The following is a 16,870-nucleotide window of genomic DNA, read 5'->3' on the forward strand; positions in this document are numbered from 1 at the left end:
CAGTTGACAGACAGGCATTAGTGCAAGTTGAGGCCATGGGGGTTAACAGGAATGAATGGTATGTTGCAGGCAGACTTCCTACGTGTGCATTTCAGAAAAGCTGGTATTGGTGGGAAGAATCCACATGGCACAGGTTGTGTGGCAATAGTTCAACTCCAGCACATTATGTATTGGGTGGTGAGCTCAACAACTAGGTGGTTCAGCTGTCAGTTGGCCACAGTTTCATAGTGACTATTTGTATGAACAGACAGCTTGTTAATGGGCGTGCTCACATAGAATGCCGTACAGTGGTAGCAGGCAAGTTAGTATATCACATGGCTACTTTCATATGTGACCCCGCCTTTGATGAGCTAGCAGATACCTCTGACAGGTCTAGAGTATGTGCTAATGGGAGGAAATCTTTGGAACAGGTCTTGCATCTAGATCTGTTAAAAGGATATGAGTCACATGACAAGTGTTTGAGAGCTGGACGGACAAGGTAAGGAGATTGCGTAGGTTGTGTGGGTGGCAAAATACCACTGTGGGAGGATGATGAGAATAGTGAGAAGGATATTTTTCATTTCAGGGCACCAATGAAAGGTAGCTGAACTCACAATAGAAAACAGCATTCACACTAGCTTTTCCTGTCAATAGTACACTCATTGGGTTCAGGAGGACCAGATTAAGCAAATGGGGGAAGGTGTTGAGGTTTCGGAGGAATGTAGATAGGATGTCCTCACCCTCATTGCAGATCTACATCTAATTTATACTCCGCAAGCCACCCAACGGTGTGTGGCGGAGGGCACTTTACATGCCACTGTCATTACCTCCCTTTCCTGTTCCAGTCACATATGGTTCGCAGGAAGAATGACTGCCGGAAAGCGTCCGTGAATGCTCAAATCTCTCTAATTTTACATTCGTGATCTCCTCAGGAGGTATAAGTAGGGGGAAGCAATATATTCGATGCCTCGTCCAGAAACGCACTCTCTCGAAACCTGGACAGCGAGCTACACCGCGATGCAGAGCGCCTCTCTTGCAGAGTCTGCCACTTGAGTTTGATAAACATCTCTGTAACGCTATCACGCTTACCAAATAACCCTGTGATGAAACGCACCACTCTTCTTTGGATCTTCTCTATCTCCTCTGTCAACCTGACCTGGTACAAATCCCACACTGATGAGCAATACTCAAGTATAGGTCGAACGAGTGTTTTGTAAGCCACCTCATTTGTTGATGGACTACATTTTCTAAGGACTCTCCCAATGAATCTCAACCTGGCATCCGCCTTACCAACAATTAATTTTATATGATCATTCCACTTCAAATCGTTCTGTATGCATACTCCCAGATATTTTACAGAAGTAACTGCTACCAGTGTTTGTTCTGCTATCGTATAATCATACAATAAAGGATCCTTCTTTCTATGTACTCACAATACACTACATTTGTCTATGTTAAGGGTCAGTTGCCACTCCCTGCACTAATTGCCTATCTGCTGCAGATCTTCCTGCATTTCACTGCAATTTTCTAATGCTGCAACTTCTATGTATACTACAGCATCATCCGCGAAAAGCCGCATGGAACTTCCGACACTATCTACTAGTTCATTTATATATATTGTGAAAAGCAGTGGTCCCATAACACTCCCCTGTGGCACGCCAGAGGTTACTTTAACGTCTGTAGATGTCTCTCCATTGATAACAACATGCTGTGTTCTGTTTGCTAAAAACTCTTCAATCCAGCCACACAGCTGGTCTGATATTCCATAGGTCCTTACTTTGTTTATCAGGCGACAGTGTGGACCTGTGAACGCCTTCCAGAAGTCAAGGAAAATGGCATCTACATGGGAGCCTGTATCTAATATTTTCTGGGTCTCATGAGCAAATAAAGCGAGCTGGGTCTCACACGATCGCTGTTTCCGGAATCCATGTTGATTCCTACAGAGTAGATTCTGGGTTTCCAGAAATGACATGATAAGCAAGCAAAAAACATGTTCTAAAATTCTACAACAGATCGATGTCAGAGATATAGGCCTATACTTTTGTGCATCTGCTTGACGACCCTTTTTGAAAACTGGAACTACCTGTGCTCTTTTCCAATCATTTGGAACCTTCTGTTCCTCTAGAGACCTGCAGTACACGGCTGTTAGAAGGGGGGGCAAGTTCTTTTGCGTACTCTGTGTAGAATCGAATTGGTATCCCGTCAGGTCCAGTGGACTTTCCTCTGTTGAGTGATTTCAGTTGCTTTTCTATTCCTTGGACACTTATTTCGATGTGAGCCATTTTTTCGTTCGTGCGAGGACTTAGAGAAGGAACTGCAGTGCGGTCTTCCTCTGTGAAACAGCTTTGGAAAAAGGTGTTTAGTATTTCAGCTTTACATGTGTCATCCTCTGTTTCAATGCCATTAGCATCCCAGAGTGTCTTACTGATTTAACATAACACCAGAACTTCCAAGTCAGTACATAGAATTTTACTTTTGAAATCACTGAACGCTTCACGCATAGCCCTCCTTGTGCTAACTTGGACATTGTTTAGCTTCTGTTTGTCTGAGACGTTTTGGCTGCGTTTAAATTTGCAGTGAAGCTCTCTTTGCTTTCGCAGTAGTTTCCTAACTTTGTTGTTGAACCACGGTGGGTTATTCCCGTCCCTCACAGTTTTACCGGCACGTACCTGTCTAAAAAGAATTTAATGATTGCCTTGAACTTTTTCCATAAACACTCAACATTGTCAGTGTCGGAACAGAAATTTTTGTTTTGATCTGTTAGGTAGTCTGAAATCTGCCTCCTATTACTCCTGCTAAACAGATAAACCTTCCTCCCTTTTTTTATATTCCTATTTACTTCCATATTCAGGGATGCTGCAACAACCTTATGATCACTGATTCCCTCTTCTGTGCTTACAGAGTTGAGAAGTTTGGGTCTGTTTGTTATCAGTAGGTCCAAGATGTTATCTCCACGAGTCAGTTCTCTGTTTAATTGCTCGAGGTAATTTTCGGATAGGGCACTCGGTATAATGTCACTCGATGCTCTGCTCCTACCACCCGTCCTAAATATCTGAGTGTCCACGTCTATATCTGGTAAATTGAAATCTCCACCTCAGACTGTCATCAATGAACCTGCACCAGTTGGGGTTTGGCATTCTAGGTGGCTAGGAAGGATTCCTCTAGATGGCCCATGAATAGTTTGGTGTAGAATAGTGCCATATGCCTGAGAGGCCATTCACTATGCTGTCTTCAATGACATAGAAGAGGGAAAATGCATAAGAATAATGTAATTTAAGGAACAACATGGAGCCTCAGCAAAGAAAGTGCAGGTTCTTGCCAATTCAGACTGTACAGAGGGTGAATGTCAAGTGTAGTAGTGCCCATTCTGACACTGGAGGGGAAAGAGAGGGAGGGAGGGAGGGAGGGAGAGAGAGAGAGAGAGAGATAGAGAGAGAGAGAGAGAGATAAGACTTGACATAAACATAACAGAGACAGACAGCCACAGTACACACTATACATACAATTCTGAAGAATTTAGAAAATTGAGATGCAATTTATCAACAATTTCCATGGAGAAGAGTGATCATAATAACATTTGTTGAGAAGTAGTAATATGATTATCAATGTTGTGTTTGTTTCAGGTCTCCAATATTCCACCTGGCGCGAATGCTGCTAAACACAACAATATTGTAGACACTGAAAAATCTGATGGAGCAAACATTGAATATGTTGTAAGTATTAATGGTAGTGACATACAGAAATGAAGCAGTACTGCATCTAGTGTTTTATTGAAAGTGAAGTTTTCTTACATTGTGAAACGTTTATTGTGTAATGAATTCAGGGTTGATGAGATCTTGTGTAGGCTGTTGTAATCGTGGCTAAAACAAATGAAGATCAAATAGAATTAAAATCAGGACATATTTCCATTACAGAGGGACAGAGCTGGTAGGAAACTTAGTGCTTAAAAAAATTAACAGTATTGGAGAAATCTTGCACATAATGACAAAACTTGTTTTGAAACTAAATAAAAGGTATTTCATTTTATCATTCAAGCTTGCACCAATGTTCTCACATTCTGATGCAGAAACTGAAGGCCTGTATGAGGTGGTGTTTTTATTTTATTTTATTTTTATTTTTTAATATAGTGAGAGAGAGAGAGAGAGAGAGAGAGAGAGAGAGAGAGAGAGAGAGAAACACATTTGTTGAAACAACATGATTGTTCTTAAAGTTGTCTTTCATAAAGCAATAGCAAATGGTCTTGGCGTAGCCTAAATTAAATTAAAAAATGAAAGTGTTTAAATCTGATCAAACAGTGAGTAAATTTTACAGGATATGAATGCTTTAAATCTCTCTAAAATTTTAAGATGATCATAGACTGATAAGACCAAGAGTAAAACTTGAAAAAAAGCTGGAAAGAAAGAAACTCATGAGCCGTAAAATCATAAGTGTAAAATATGTGATATCATTTAAGAATAGGGAGGCATATCATATTACATTAAGTAACTGGTTCAGTATGTTCCAAAAGGAAAATTTTACAGACATAGACAAAAGGGCTGTATACTAGATAAACAAAGGTACTTAAGGAAACAGCAAATGATGTAGGTCAGATAGACCTAAAAAAGAAAAAAAAGAAATTATCAGATAGAACAACGCATCTACACACAGAAAATGTAATGAGAGAAATAATTGAAAACCATGAGTATGAAGAAGGTAAAACAGAATCTTATGTTTGGTAGACACCACAGTCCATCAGTTATTATGGCACAGAAACTAACAACAGAAAACCATTTGTATAAGCAGTCCAGGACTCCTTAAAATGTTTGTATAGTTCAAGAGATGAACCCCAAACACAAGTAGTTAATAATTGAAACAGTACTATTCTGAAAGTGATTCCAAATGATATGTATAAAGCCATTTGAGATATGAAGAAAGGAACCAACAAATGGTGGTGGTTTGTTAGAAATAAATAATTCCCAAGGAAAAGAATACAAAAGAAACCTACAAAACAATTTACTGAATGCCTGGAAAAGCCGGATTTCCATAAAACCTGAAAAATTCTGTAATTGTTCTGCCTCACAAGAAAGAAGACAGAAAATACGTAAAAGTCCTGTCACTTTCCTTTCCATAATGTACACAGTATTCACCAAGTATATATCCAGCCACATATAAAAAACACTATACTTCAATCAGGCAAAAGAACAAGCCAGTTTAAAATGTGGATGTAGCACAGTGGTTGGTTAGCAATTCAGGGATGGAGCTATAGATGTAATCAGTATTAATTACCACTTTGCATGGGATTAATAGATTCTGAGAAAATTTTTGACTTAAATTTTGTACTAATCTCTACTAATGTACCTGGATGAACAAGAAGGCACTAATGCAAACAGTGTTAGTATACTTGAGGATATATATGTGAAAGTTTCATTACAGTAGAGGGAAATTCAGAATTGTAATTGGAGTCAGTCATGGAGATTCAGTATCACCAAAACTATTCATAACACCCCTAGAAGTAGTCTTCAGATTCCTAAATTATGAAAATGGAGAAAGAAAGCAGTTTAATGGTAGATACCTCAACCACGTTTGTTTACTTGGTGATATACTCTTTGCTTATAGTGTGGGCCACTTCAACAGCAAATGGGATAACTTAAAAGAGCAGTTTTGAAAATAATGTTTAATTAATGTATCAGAAATAAACTTGTACAAATGAGCAGTGAAGTCATATATCAAGGTGGTCATTGTATTTATGGCAATTAAAGACAGAAGCTAAGTGGAGAGCAAAGGAAATAGAAGAGTAAAAATAGCCTGAAATGCTTTTGGTAATATAGAGGTTCCTTTTTAATACCTTAACTGAGATTATTTGTCTTTTAGTAAATGACAAGTATTTTATTCTTCAATTATGGGGGTGATCTAGCTTAATACACTCCTGGAAATGGAAAAAAGAACACATTGACACCGGTGTGTCAGACCCACCATACTTGCTCCGGACACTGCGAGAGGGCTGTACAAGCAATGATCACACGCACGGCACAGCGGACACACCAGGAACCGCGGTGTTGGCCGTCGAATGGCGCTAGCTGCACAGCATTTGTGCACCGCCGCCGTCAGTGTCAGCCAGTTTGCCGTGGCATACGGAGCTCCATCGCAGTCTTTAACACTGGTAGCATGCTGCGACAGCGTGGACGTGAACCGTATGTGCAGTTGACGGACTTTGAGCGAGGGCGTATAGTGGGCATGCGGGAGGCCGGGTGGACATACCGCCGAATTGCTCAACACGTGGGGCGTGAGGTCTCCACAGTACATCGATGTTGTCACCAGTGGTCGGCGGAAGGTGCACGTGCCCGTCGACCTGGGACCGGACCGCAGCGACGCACGGATGCACGCCAAGACCGTAGGATCCTACGCAGTGCTGTAGGGGACCGCACCGCCACTTCCCAGCAAATTAGGGACACTGTTGCTCCTGGGGTATCGGCGAGGACCATTCGCAACCGTCTCCATGAAGTTGGGCTACGGTCCCGCACACCGTTAGGCCGTCTTCTGCTCACGCCCCAACATCGTGCAGCCCGCCTCCAGTGGTGTCACGACAGGCGTGAATGGTGGGACGAATGGAGGTGTGGGAGGGGGAAAACGCCACCTAAACTCCACCCAAACAAGTTATGAAGGCCCAGTGGTACTGATCAGCTGCCATGCCATCCTCAGCCCACAGGCATCACTGGATGAGGATATGGAGAGGCATGTGGTCAGCACACCGCTCTCCCAGCCATATGTCAGTTTACGAGACTGAAGTTACTACTTCTCAATCAAGTAGCTCCTCAGTTTGCCTGCCAAGGGCTGACAGTACCCCACTTGCCAACAGCACTTGGCAGACCAGATGTTCACCCATCCAAGTGATAGCGTAGCCCAACAGTTTTTAACTTCGGTTATCTGACAGGAACTAGTGTTACCACTGCAGCAAGGCCATTGGCTTGGACATGTAAAGCATAGCTCAAAATTGTAAGGACAATAGGTTCATAAATAATGGGGTGTGATACATTCTTACGTAACAAGGATGTATAATATAACATACCTTATGCCATACATTTCAATGAATCTTGACCATGTGCACATTATACCATGTTGCATCATAAAAAGACATTTCAAGAACATGGAAACCATGGTATATTGGCATGTCAGGTATAAAGAAAACGTTACATAAAATGACATGCATGTTGGACCAACTATACATTCTCATGTTTATATAGTAGCTGGATGAAGACTGAGAGTCTGATGTAAACAGTCCGCACTGGAGTAGTGACAGATAGACTGCATCTATTTTCAGTGACAGTTACCCGTCCACATCTCATATATGCTTTGGAAGTTGCATTATGAGGAGAATGATGCCCTTTCAGTTGTTTTGTAATCTTTTGTGATATACCACATTTATGCTTTTATAATCTGCACAGTTATTAATTCCTGGAAATAAAGAAAATCATTTGTATAAGAGTTCTGGAGATGCAGTTATTTTAACACCGAAATAATAGTTGAGTGTGAGAACGTTCAACCCCAAGTCTTTCATTTACCACATGGATTATTTGCTTCGTACTGTTTTTACTAGTAAAATACATCACTATCTTGACTCATTTCTCCTCTCTTACTTTTAAGTCAAGATTTGCTTTTTGTTTTTACATGGATTTATTTTATACCTTACTAATGGTACTGTTACACTGTCAAACAAGAGGAGACAGCAGTTCTAGGTCACGAGCTTGGATGGAGTTGTACTCAAATGCACTGAAAACATAGATTTCATCTCAGAAGTCAGTAGTTTTACAGAAACACGACACAGCTGTTGTCTGTATTGCCCAGATCCGATTGATGAGTTAGCGAGGTGGCTGAGTGGTGGAAGATGTCGTGATTAATTTACAGATTCAGCTATACCCCTTAATTTTGCCTGAAAATCTGCTCAGTGCAGCAAATAATTGTCAGGCTGATTGGTCTAGTTGTAAAGCGCAACTGAAAACTGGGAGGTAATGGGACCATGGAAATATTTCAGTCTGCCTTTAGCTTATCCTTCACGTCTCAATGGTGGAAGATTCACCAGGAGCAACACGTTTCAAATTCCACATTCCCCAGGGAATTACTATGTTAGGTTATGGACATGCGAGTCGCTGAAGTGGCATCAAGTTGAAAGATTTGCACTAGGACATTGAACTGCATGAAATTATTGTTGTCAGTATTATTATTATTATTATTGTTGTTGTTGTTGTTGTTGTAAGAATTTGGCCAGATTGGGACAATGTAGCTGATTTGTAAGATAATATTCTTTTCATTTTTTGCCTTCCCAGTACTACTTTATTCTTGTTCCTTTCATTCTTCTGTTTATTATTATTATTATTATTATTATTTCTATTTTCTCAGACCTTACGTCTAGTTAAAAATGGAAAGTGACGCGGACCTTCATCAAGCGTGACTTCCTTTTAACTGTACGGTATATGTTACATTGTATTTAGGAACTTTCGGGTTATTGAACACGTATCAATAATTACGGATTTCTGTAGTTGTACATATATGTTTGGATGTAGCTGTATTGCGTTGATGTACTGGTGGATATTGTGTGGTATGACTCCTGTAGTTGATAGTATAATCGGTATAATGTCAACTTTATCCTGATGCCACATGTCCTTGACTTCCTCAGCCAGTTGGATGTATTTTTCAATTTTTTCTCCTGTTTTCTTCTGTATATTTGTTGTATTGGGTATGGATATTTCGATTAGTTGTGTTAATTTCTTCTTTTTATTGGTGAGTATGATGTCAGGTTTGTTATGTGGTGTTGCTTTATCTGTTATAATGGTTCTGTTCCAGTATAATTTGTATTCATCATTCTCCAGTACATTTTGTGGTGCATACTTGTATGTGGGAACGTGTTGTTTTATTAGCTTATGTTTTATGGCAAGTTGTTGATGTATTATTTTTGCTACATTGTCATGTCTTCTGGGGTATTCTGTATTTGCTAGTATTGTACATCCGCTTGTGATGTGATCTACTGTTTCTATTTGTTGTTTGCAAAGTCTGCATTTATCTGTTGTGGTATTGGGATCTTTAATAATATGCTTGCTGTAATGTCTGGTGTTTATTGTTTGATCCTGTATTGCAATCATGAATCCTTCCGTCTCACTGTATATATTGCCTTTTCTTAGCCATGTGTTGGATGCGTCTTGATCGATGTGTGGCTGTGTTAGATAATACGGGTGCTTGCCATGTAGTGTTTTCTTTTTCCAATTTACTTTCTTCGTATCTGTTGATGTTATGTGATCTAAAGGGTTGTAGAAGTGGTTATGAAATTGCAGTGGTGTAGCCGATGTATTTATATGAGTGATTGCTTTGTGTATTTTGCTAGTTTCTGCTCGTTCTAGAAAGAATTTTCTTAAATTGTCTACCTGTCCATAATGTAGGTTTTTTATGTCGATAAATCCCCTTCCGCCTTCCTTTCTGCTTAATGTATATCTTTCTGTTGCTGAATGTATGTGATGTATTCTATATTTCTGGCATTGTGATCGTGTAAGTGTATTGAGTGCTTCTAAGTCTGTGTTACTCCATTTCACTACTCCAAATGAGTAGGTCAATATTGGTATAGCGTAAGTGTTTATAGCTTTTGTCTTGTTTCTTGCTGTCAATTCTGTTTTCAGTATTTTTGTTAGTCTTTGTCTATATTTTTCTTTTAGTTCTTCTTTAATATTTGTGTTACCTATTCCTATTTTTTGTCTGTATCCTAGATATTTATAGGCATCTGTTTTTTTCCATTGCTTCTATGGAGTCACTGTGGTTATTCAATATGTAATCTTCTTGTTTAGTGTGTTTTCCCTTGAGTATGCTATTTTTCTTACATTTGTCTGTTCCAAAAGCCATATTTATATCATTGCTGAATACTTCTGTTATCTTTAGTAATTGGTTGAGTTGTTGATTGGTTGCTGCCAGTAGTTTTAGATCATCCATGTATAGCAAATGTGTTATTTTGTGTGGGTATGTTCCAGTAATATTATATCCATAATTTGTATTATTTAGCATGTTGGATAGTGGGTTCAGAGCAAGAAAGAACCAAAAAGGACTTAATGAGTCTCCTTGGTATATTCCATGCTTAATCTGTATTGGCTGTGATGTGATATTATCTGAATTTGTTTGGATATTAAGTGTGGTTTTCCAGTTTATCATTACTATGTTTAGAAACTGTATCAATTTAGGATCTACTTTGTATATTTCCAATATCTGTAGTAACCATGAGTGGGGTTCACTATCAAAGGCTTTTTGGTAATCAATGTATGCGTAGTGTAGCGACCTTTGTGTAGTTTTAGCTTGATATGTCACCTCTGTATCTATTATCAGTTGCTCTTTACATCCTCGTGCTCCTTTGCAACAGCCTTTTTGTTCTTCATTTATAATTTAGTTCTGTGTTGTATGTGTCATTAATTTCTGTGTAATGACTGAAGTTAATATTTTGTAGATTGTTGGTAGGCATGTTATGGGGCGATATTTAGCTGGGTCTGCTGTGTCTGCTTGATCTTCAGGTTTCGGATAGGTTATTCTATGTGTAAGTGTATCAGGGAATGTGTATGGGTCTGCAATGTAACTGTTAAATAATTTAGTTAGATGTGAATGTGTTGAGGTGAACTTATTTAGCCAGAAATTTGCTATTTTATCATTTCCAGGGGCTTTCCAATTGTGCGTAGAATTAATTGCTCGGGTGACTTCATGTTGCAAGATTATCACTTCAGGCATTTGTGGTATAATCTCGTATGAGTCTGTTTCTGCTTTTATCCACCATGCATGCCTGTTATGTTGTACCGGGTTTGACCATATGTTGCTCCAGAAGTGTTCCATGTCTGTTATATTTGGTGGGTTGTCTATTTTTATGTGTGTGTTATCTATTGTTTGGTAAAATTTCTTTTGGTTTGTGTTGAATGATTGGTTTTGTTTCCTTCTACTTTCACTTTTTTTGTATCTTCTAAGTCGTTTGGCCAATGCTTGTAATTTCTGCTTCTTTTCATCTAATTGCTCTATTGCTTCTTGTTGTGAGATTTTACCTAACCTTTTTCGTTTTTTGTCTGATATTTCATTTCTTATAAATTGTGTTAGCTGTTCGATGTCTTTTCTCAGTTTTTCTATTCTGATCTGTAGCCTGTGTTGCCATGCTGGTTTTGTGGGTTTCTTCTGTGTGTTGGTTGGTTCTGATCTCTGCCTAGTATGTATATTTAGTGTAGTGAGTGCTCCTACATAAACCAGTAGTTGTAACTCTTCCATAGTTGTATTTTCATTTATTTTGTTGTGTATGATTGTGTTGATAGTTGTTATTGTTGTTTCGACTTGTGGGTTATTTGGTGGTCTATGCAAGAATGGTCTAATGTCTGTATTTGTGTCTTTGTATTCTATATATGTCAACTGAAATTTTTCTTCTATATCTAACATGTGTGTCACTTCATGTTCTATTTGTGCTTGTTCTGGTGGCTGTCTTAAGATTTTGTTTTCCTCTGATTGTATAATTGACGTGTTTTGTTCTTTGTTTGTTTTCTCTGGGATGTTTGAGTCCATTACTGTATTTTCTTCTTCTTCTAATTGCACATTATTTTGTTCCAGTATTTGTTGTACTTGTTGTTTTATGTTTTCTAATTCTGACCTGGGTATCCTGTTATTTTTTATTATTACACGAATCTGATCAGCTAGTCGTTGTTCTGTTAAAAATTTTAATTCTGGGTATCTGGTAATAAATGTTGTGTATACTTGTGATCTGTATCCAGTCGTGTTGGTTCCTAGGTTTGTTGCTTGGTAATAACAGAACATGAGGTGTCGATTAACTTCATCTTACCATCTCATCCTCTGTCTTTGTTTTCCTTCTAGGGTGGTTGCAGGAAGCATATCCTGCAAAACACCTCTATTTGGACTTAAATCATTTTCCAGTTGGCTAGCAGTGTCGTTACCATTGTGGGCGGGCATAGGGTTGAAGCGTCGTCCCCGACCATGACGGCGCTTGTCCGAGGCTTCTTTAGTTCTGTCCTGAACCAAGTAATCACACTAAAAGGGGGGTTAGCCCTATTAGTGGTTTGTTCTTTTCGTCGCCTTTTACGACTGGCAGAACATACCGGAGGCCTATTCTTTTCCCGGGCCTCCACGGGGTTTATTATTATTATTATTGTCAGTATTATTATTATTATTGTCATTATTATTATTATTATTATTATTATTATTATTATTATTGTCATCATCAAATGAATGATGCAAGCTGCATAGCCAGTACTTCCACATCAAATGAATAAAGCCATTTATATTATGGAAATGTTGGCTATTTGTAAAGTATATATTTATTTTACATTGATAATAAAGTTTTCCAAAATCAAAAATAGACTTGAATGTGAATTTATATTTTCTGAGTGTGATGTGTCCATTGGACAAGCTCACCAAACTGGCTATAGTAATTAGGGTGTCTGCAACAGAGAAAACTTTAATATCAGTTTTCTGAAATACTTAAGAGTGTCAGGCTAGAAGTTAAAATTGGTGTTTATTTTGTCAGTGACAGTCATTTGTGCAAGATATAATACAAACCCGTGTCCAGTAATTACTAACTTCCTCATATAAAAAACACTTTCTATACAGTTCTGAGCACATATCTTCATTACAGAAGTATTTTTTTCTGTGGTGGTCTATACGTTATTCCTGTTGTCATGTCTTGTAATTATTGGAACTGTCAGTTATTATGTCAATTATCATTACTTTCAGAACTTTCTTCAAAGTTTGTTTAAAAAATATAAATAGAAATGATTACAGAGTGTTTTATGTAGGAGTATAACAGTTTCATATTTTTGTACCTTACAGATGGTTCTGTCTTACTTCAACATGTTTCAGTTTTGAAGTTTGATAGCTGTCCAGATTCTGTAGTATGTATGAATCCTTTCATTCAGTTGAATTACTGTAATAATTGAGGCAAATATTAATTTTTACTCAGTAATTCAGTGGAAAATTCACAGTGGATTATATATATCAGACGAAGATAGATTACAACTCCCATAATAGAGGCATATAGAAAAAGAAAGTTGCTAGCTGCTGCAGAGAGCTAATAACACACACCTCCCCTTCCTCCCGCCCGACACACACACACACACACACACACACACACACACACACACACACACACACACACACACACAAAGAATGTGCATAGACCTGCATATTTCCCCACCTGTTGCTGCTGTTGCCTCTTACATTCAGTGGACAGAAATGTGTCCTCATATAGATACCAATTTTAGACACTGATCTGGTGCATTCACTTTCTGGCAATACAGAATCATCCGATTCTACCCTTTCTGCTTTGACACATGACATCACCAATATAGCGTAAACGACCATTCTCAACGTTTCCAATATGGTGTCATTACATAAACGACAACAAACACGAAAATACATGTAAAACCAACACACATACACATCTCTCTCCAAAAATATAATCAAACTAATGGGAGCAGCTCAGGAAATTGGAGGTTTTTGGTTGGGGACAAACTAAATGTAAACACATACAGACACACCACAATCCCAAACCACAGAAAACGATGACTTAGAAACACCACAAAATTCCCAAGTTCTGCTACACTAGCAATATCGACAGGAATCAGTCACTTCCCTTCACCTACATAGCTCAACCGCAATTGTCGATACCACAAAATAAAAACCAACTACTACAAAAATTATAATCACTCCGTAACTATCGATACCACAAAACCAACACCTAAAACAACAAAAATTGGAATCGGACACTTGCCTTGACCTATATAGATCAACAGCAGCTCATGACACCAAAATAAGCACAGTTACGACAAGACATTGGAATTGGACACTTCCCTTGACTTATATAGGTCAACAGCAACTCACGATACCAAAACGCACATAGCTACGACGACAAATTGCAATTGGTCACTTCCTATGACCTATGCAGCTGAAATACAACTGACGATTCCAAAAAAAAAAAAAAAAAAAAAAAAAATACATAAATCAGCCACCAGCACATGCAGTAAATAACACCGACCCAACAACACATAAAAACCCCACCGAACATCATAACATGTGGGGGAAAACAGAAAAAAGAAAGACTACTTAGCATAAAAAAGTTCCGGTGCTACACACTAACCCCCAGATCGCATATTCTGCTTGTATACACTGCTTTTCACTATCTCCATCACAAGCCCAAAAATTTGCAGAAACTTAATGACAGACAACATGTTGTTCCCAATTTCACCCCGCAGACACACACTATTAAACTTAGAAGTCATATCCATACCTAACAAAAGAAGCCACAAATTGAATTAAACGACTTACTGCGCAACAAACAGCAAACCAATAACATCAGGTGACACCGCAATAACATAAACATAACAAAAACTTAATTCTTAACTCATTGAATCTAATTTCCACTCTTCTATAACAGTCGTGACCGATAAATGCACACTTCAAACACCAACACCCAAATGAACCCAATAACCACCAGAGGACACCACCAACCACAACAAGACGACATCTACAAACACAACACACTCATAAACTAAACTCTACGCCATCGTGACGTCACACAACACAACACAACACCCTTACATCACGGGTCAAAGCTGACGGTTGGGATCGGACGCCTCCGTTGACCCCACATTCTTACATGTTACACTGAAGAGGCTCACATTTTATTCTTCTTCTTCTTCTACTTCTTCTTCTTCTTCGCTTCACACATTGTAAATTGTAGGTCTGTATCCTGCAACCATGTCTTCTCAGTTACTATTAGTCTTTGCCTTCCTTTATTTTTACATCACTTGATCAATCATGATCAGTCTTCCACTTCTACAATAAAAAGTCGAACACACATGGAATGATTTGTGTGTACTTTATTTCATTACTTTGCTTAGCAAACTACTCTCCTGCTGCTACCTCGTATTTGTCTGATGATTTACTTTTCTTAGATCTAATTTTTGTGTGAATATTTGTTTGATACAAAAAATGTTTAGTATTAGTATGGTGCTTCAAGTTTGGCTATAACCAGATTTGCTATGCATTGTGTTTGATACACTGTTATAGATAATTGTTTAAATTAAAAGTTAATTGATGTAAGTGACAATTCAGCAAAGATTTCAGAAAGTTAGCTTGGTACTTATAAATTGATGGGATAAATTTCTGAACCATTATTTGAAATTGTATGTTTCAGTGTCCTATGTGTGTCTTGGCTGCATCCCACACCACTGATGATAAGCAAAAGAATGCAAGCTATTTGAAAGCAATTACAGACAATTCGGTAGGTATATAAGGTTTGATGTTTACATCTTGAATGTCGGCTTACTTGATGTTCTGTGTTATTCAGTTATGTGTATAATGTGCAGTATCATTTGCACTTAACAACAATTTTTAAGAATGAAGCAATAAAGTGAACAGGTATGATTTTTTTAAATTAGTTATACCAAAAATTTCTTTATCTTCCAAATTATTTCATTATGTAGTATGAATATGCTGAAGTACATCAGCATGAAATATGTGAGGCAAGTCCCAAAAACCACAAAACAAAATGGAAACATGTGAACAACAAGCTATAAACATTATATTGTTCATGTAGACAAGGAAAAGTCCATCCTTCTGCAAATAAATGTTTGTTTTGTTTTGGGGCAACAATGTTTCACCTGTTCATACGAGGTGTCATCAGTAGTTTTCATTTTTCTGCTCCTTTTATGTATTCATTGTTCCTTCTGTATTTGTGCATTTAGTACCTGCAGAAGAATCAGTGTACACCAGAAAGTACAGAAAAATGTAAGCTACTGATGATGCTGAGTAGGAATAGGTGGAATATGTTTGGTTAAGAACAAAATAAACATTCATTTGCAAGAGCCGGATATCTTATTATCTACATGATAAACATAACTGATACAGTGACTGAGGAATAATGACTGAAAATATTAACAAAGCTATATACATATTGTGTGATGATGCAAACATCCAGTTGATAGTGGAAAATATAGCGTCATTATTCATTTTTCATATATTGTATTGTCAATCTGGTAATAACCCTCCAAAATTGTAGGGAATGTAGCTTATCATCTATGCAGTGAGATTCCTATATACTGCTGCTGCTGCTACTAGTACTAGTACTACCTACTACTAGTACTACTATTACTACTACTACTGCTACCACTGCTACTGCTGCTATTTTTACAGCTGTAAACACGAAAAATGAGATCACTGTGCTAGACATCATATTTGACCACTAGTGGGACTCTTTCCAAATATCTAGGAGTACATGATGAATCTCCAAATAATTTGTGCAAATCTCTGTAAAATGGTATTTTGTAGTTTGTAGGTGGATATTTTATTGATACTAATGGTTTTCAAGTGCACCCTTAGATCATTTGGGACTATTACCAGTGTGCCAAGAACCACTGGGACCACTTTCACTGGTTTATGCCAGAATCACTGAAGCTCAATTTTCAAATTCTCAATCTGGCAGTTTTTCAAGTTGTTTCTGATTGATTCTGCTGTCATTTAGGATGTCAATGTCAATGATCCAAACTTTGTTTTTCTATGCAATTGTGATGTCTGGTGTATTGTGTTCCAGCATTCAATTTGTCTGAAGTGACAAGTTCAGAGGTAATCTGGTATGTTTATTTTTGACAACTTTTTTCGGCGTGGGGTACCGTAAGTTTCTTGCCACCAGCAGATGATAACTCTGCTATAAGTTCCAGTGAATCATTTGTGCCCCAGCAGTGTGTGTCTGCTGGTAATCATTCTGAGGGATTAGTTTGCAGCAGCTCAAGATATGCTCAGTTGTTTCGTCAGCTGCTTTATAGAGTATGCACTTTGGGTGTTCTGCTAATTTCTTGAATCTGGCTTCGATGACTACGTAGGACTAGATTAGTGTTGTTTATTATTA

General features: G+C 38.1%; 1 protein-coding gene across 9 annotated transcripts in view; it reads left to right on the plus strand.

Moving 5' to 3' along the window:
• The window catches only part of LOC126183366 (uncharacterized), a 505,494-nt gene that overhangs the window by 300,375 nt on the left and 188,249 nt on the right, over window positions 1-16,870 (plus strand). For all 9 annotated transcript variants that reach the window (XM_049925289.1, XM_049925286.1, XM_049925287.1 and 6 more), the window contains exons 17-18: window positions 3,603-3,692; window positions 15,161-15,247. In XM_049925289.1, the coding sequence (XP_049781246.1) occupies window positions 3,603-3,692; window positions 15,161-15,247 (177 nt within the window). The remainder of the gene's footprint in view (window positions 1-3,602; window positions 3,693-15,160; window positions 15,248-16,870) is intronic.

Source organism: Schistocerca cancellata, chromosome 4 (genome assembly GCF_023864275.1).
Source record: "Schistocerca cancellata isolate TAMUIC-IGC-003103 chromosome 4, iqSchCanc2.1, whole genome shotgun sequence".
Classification (NCBI taxonomy): Eukaryota; Metazoa; Arthropoda; class Insecta; order Orthoptera; family Acrididae; genus Schistocerca; species Schistocerca cancellata.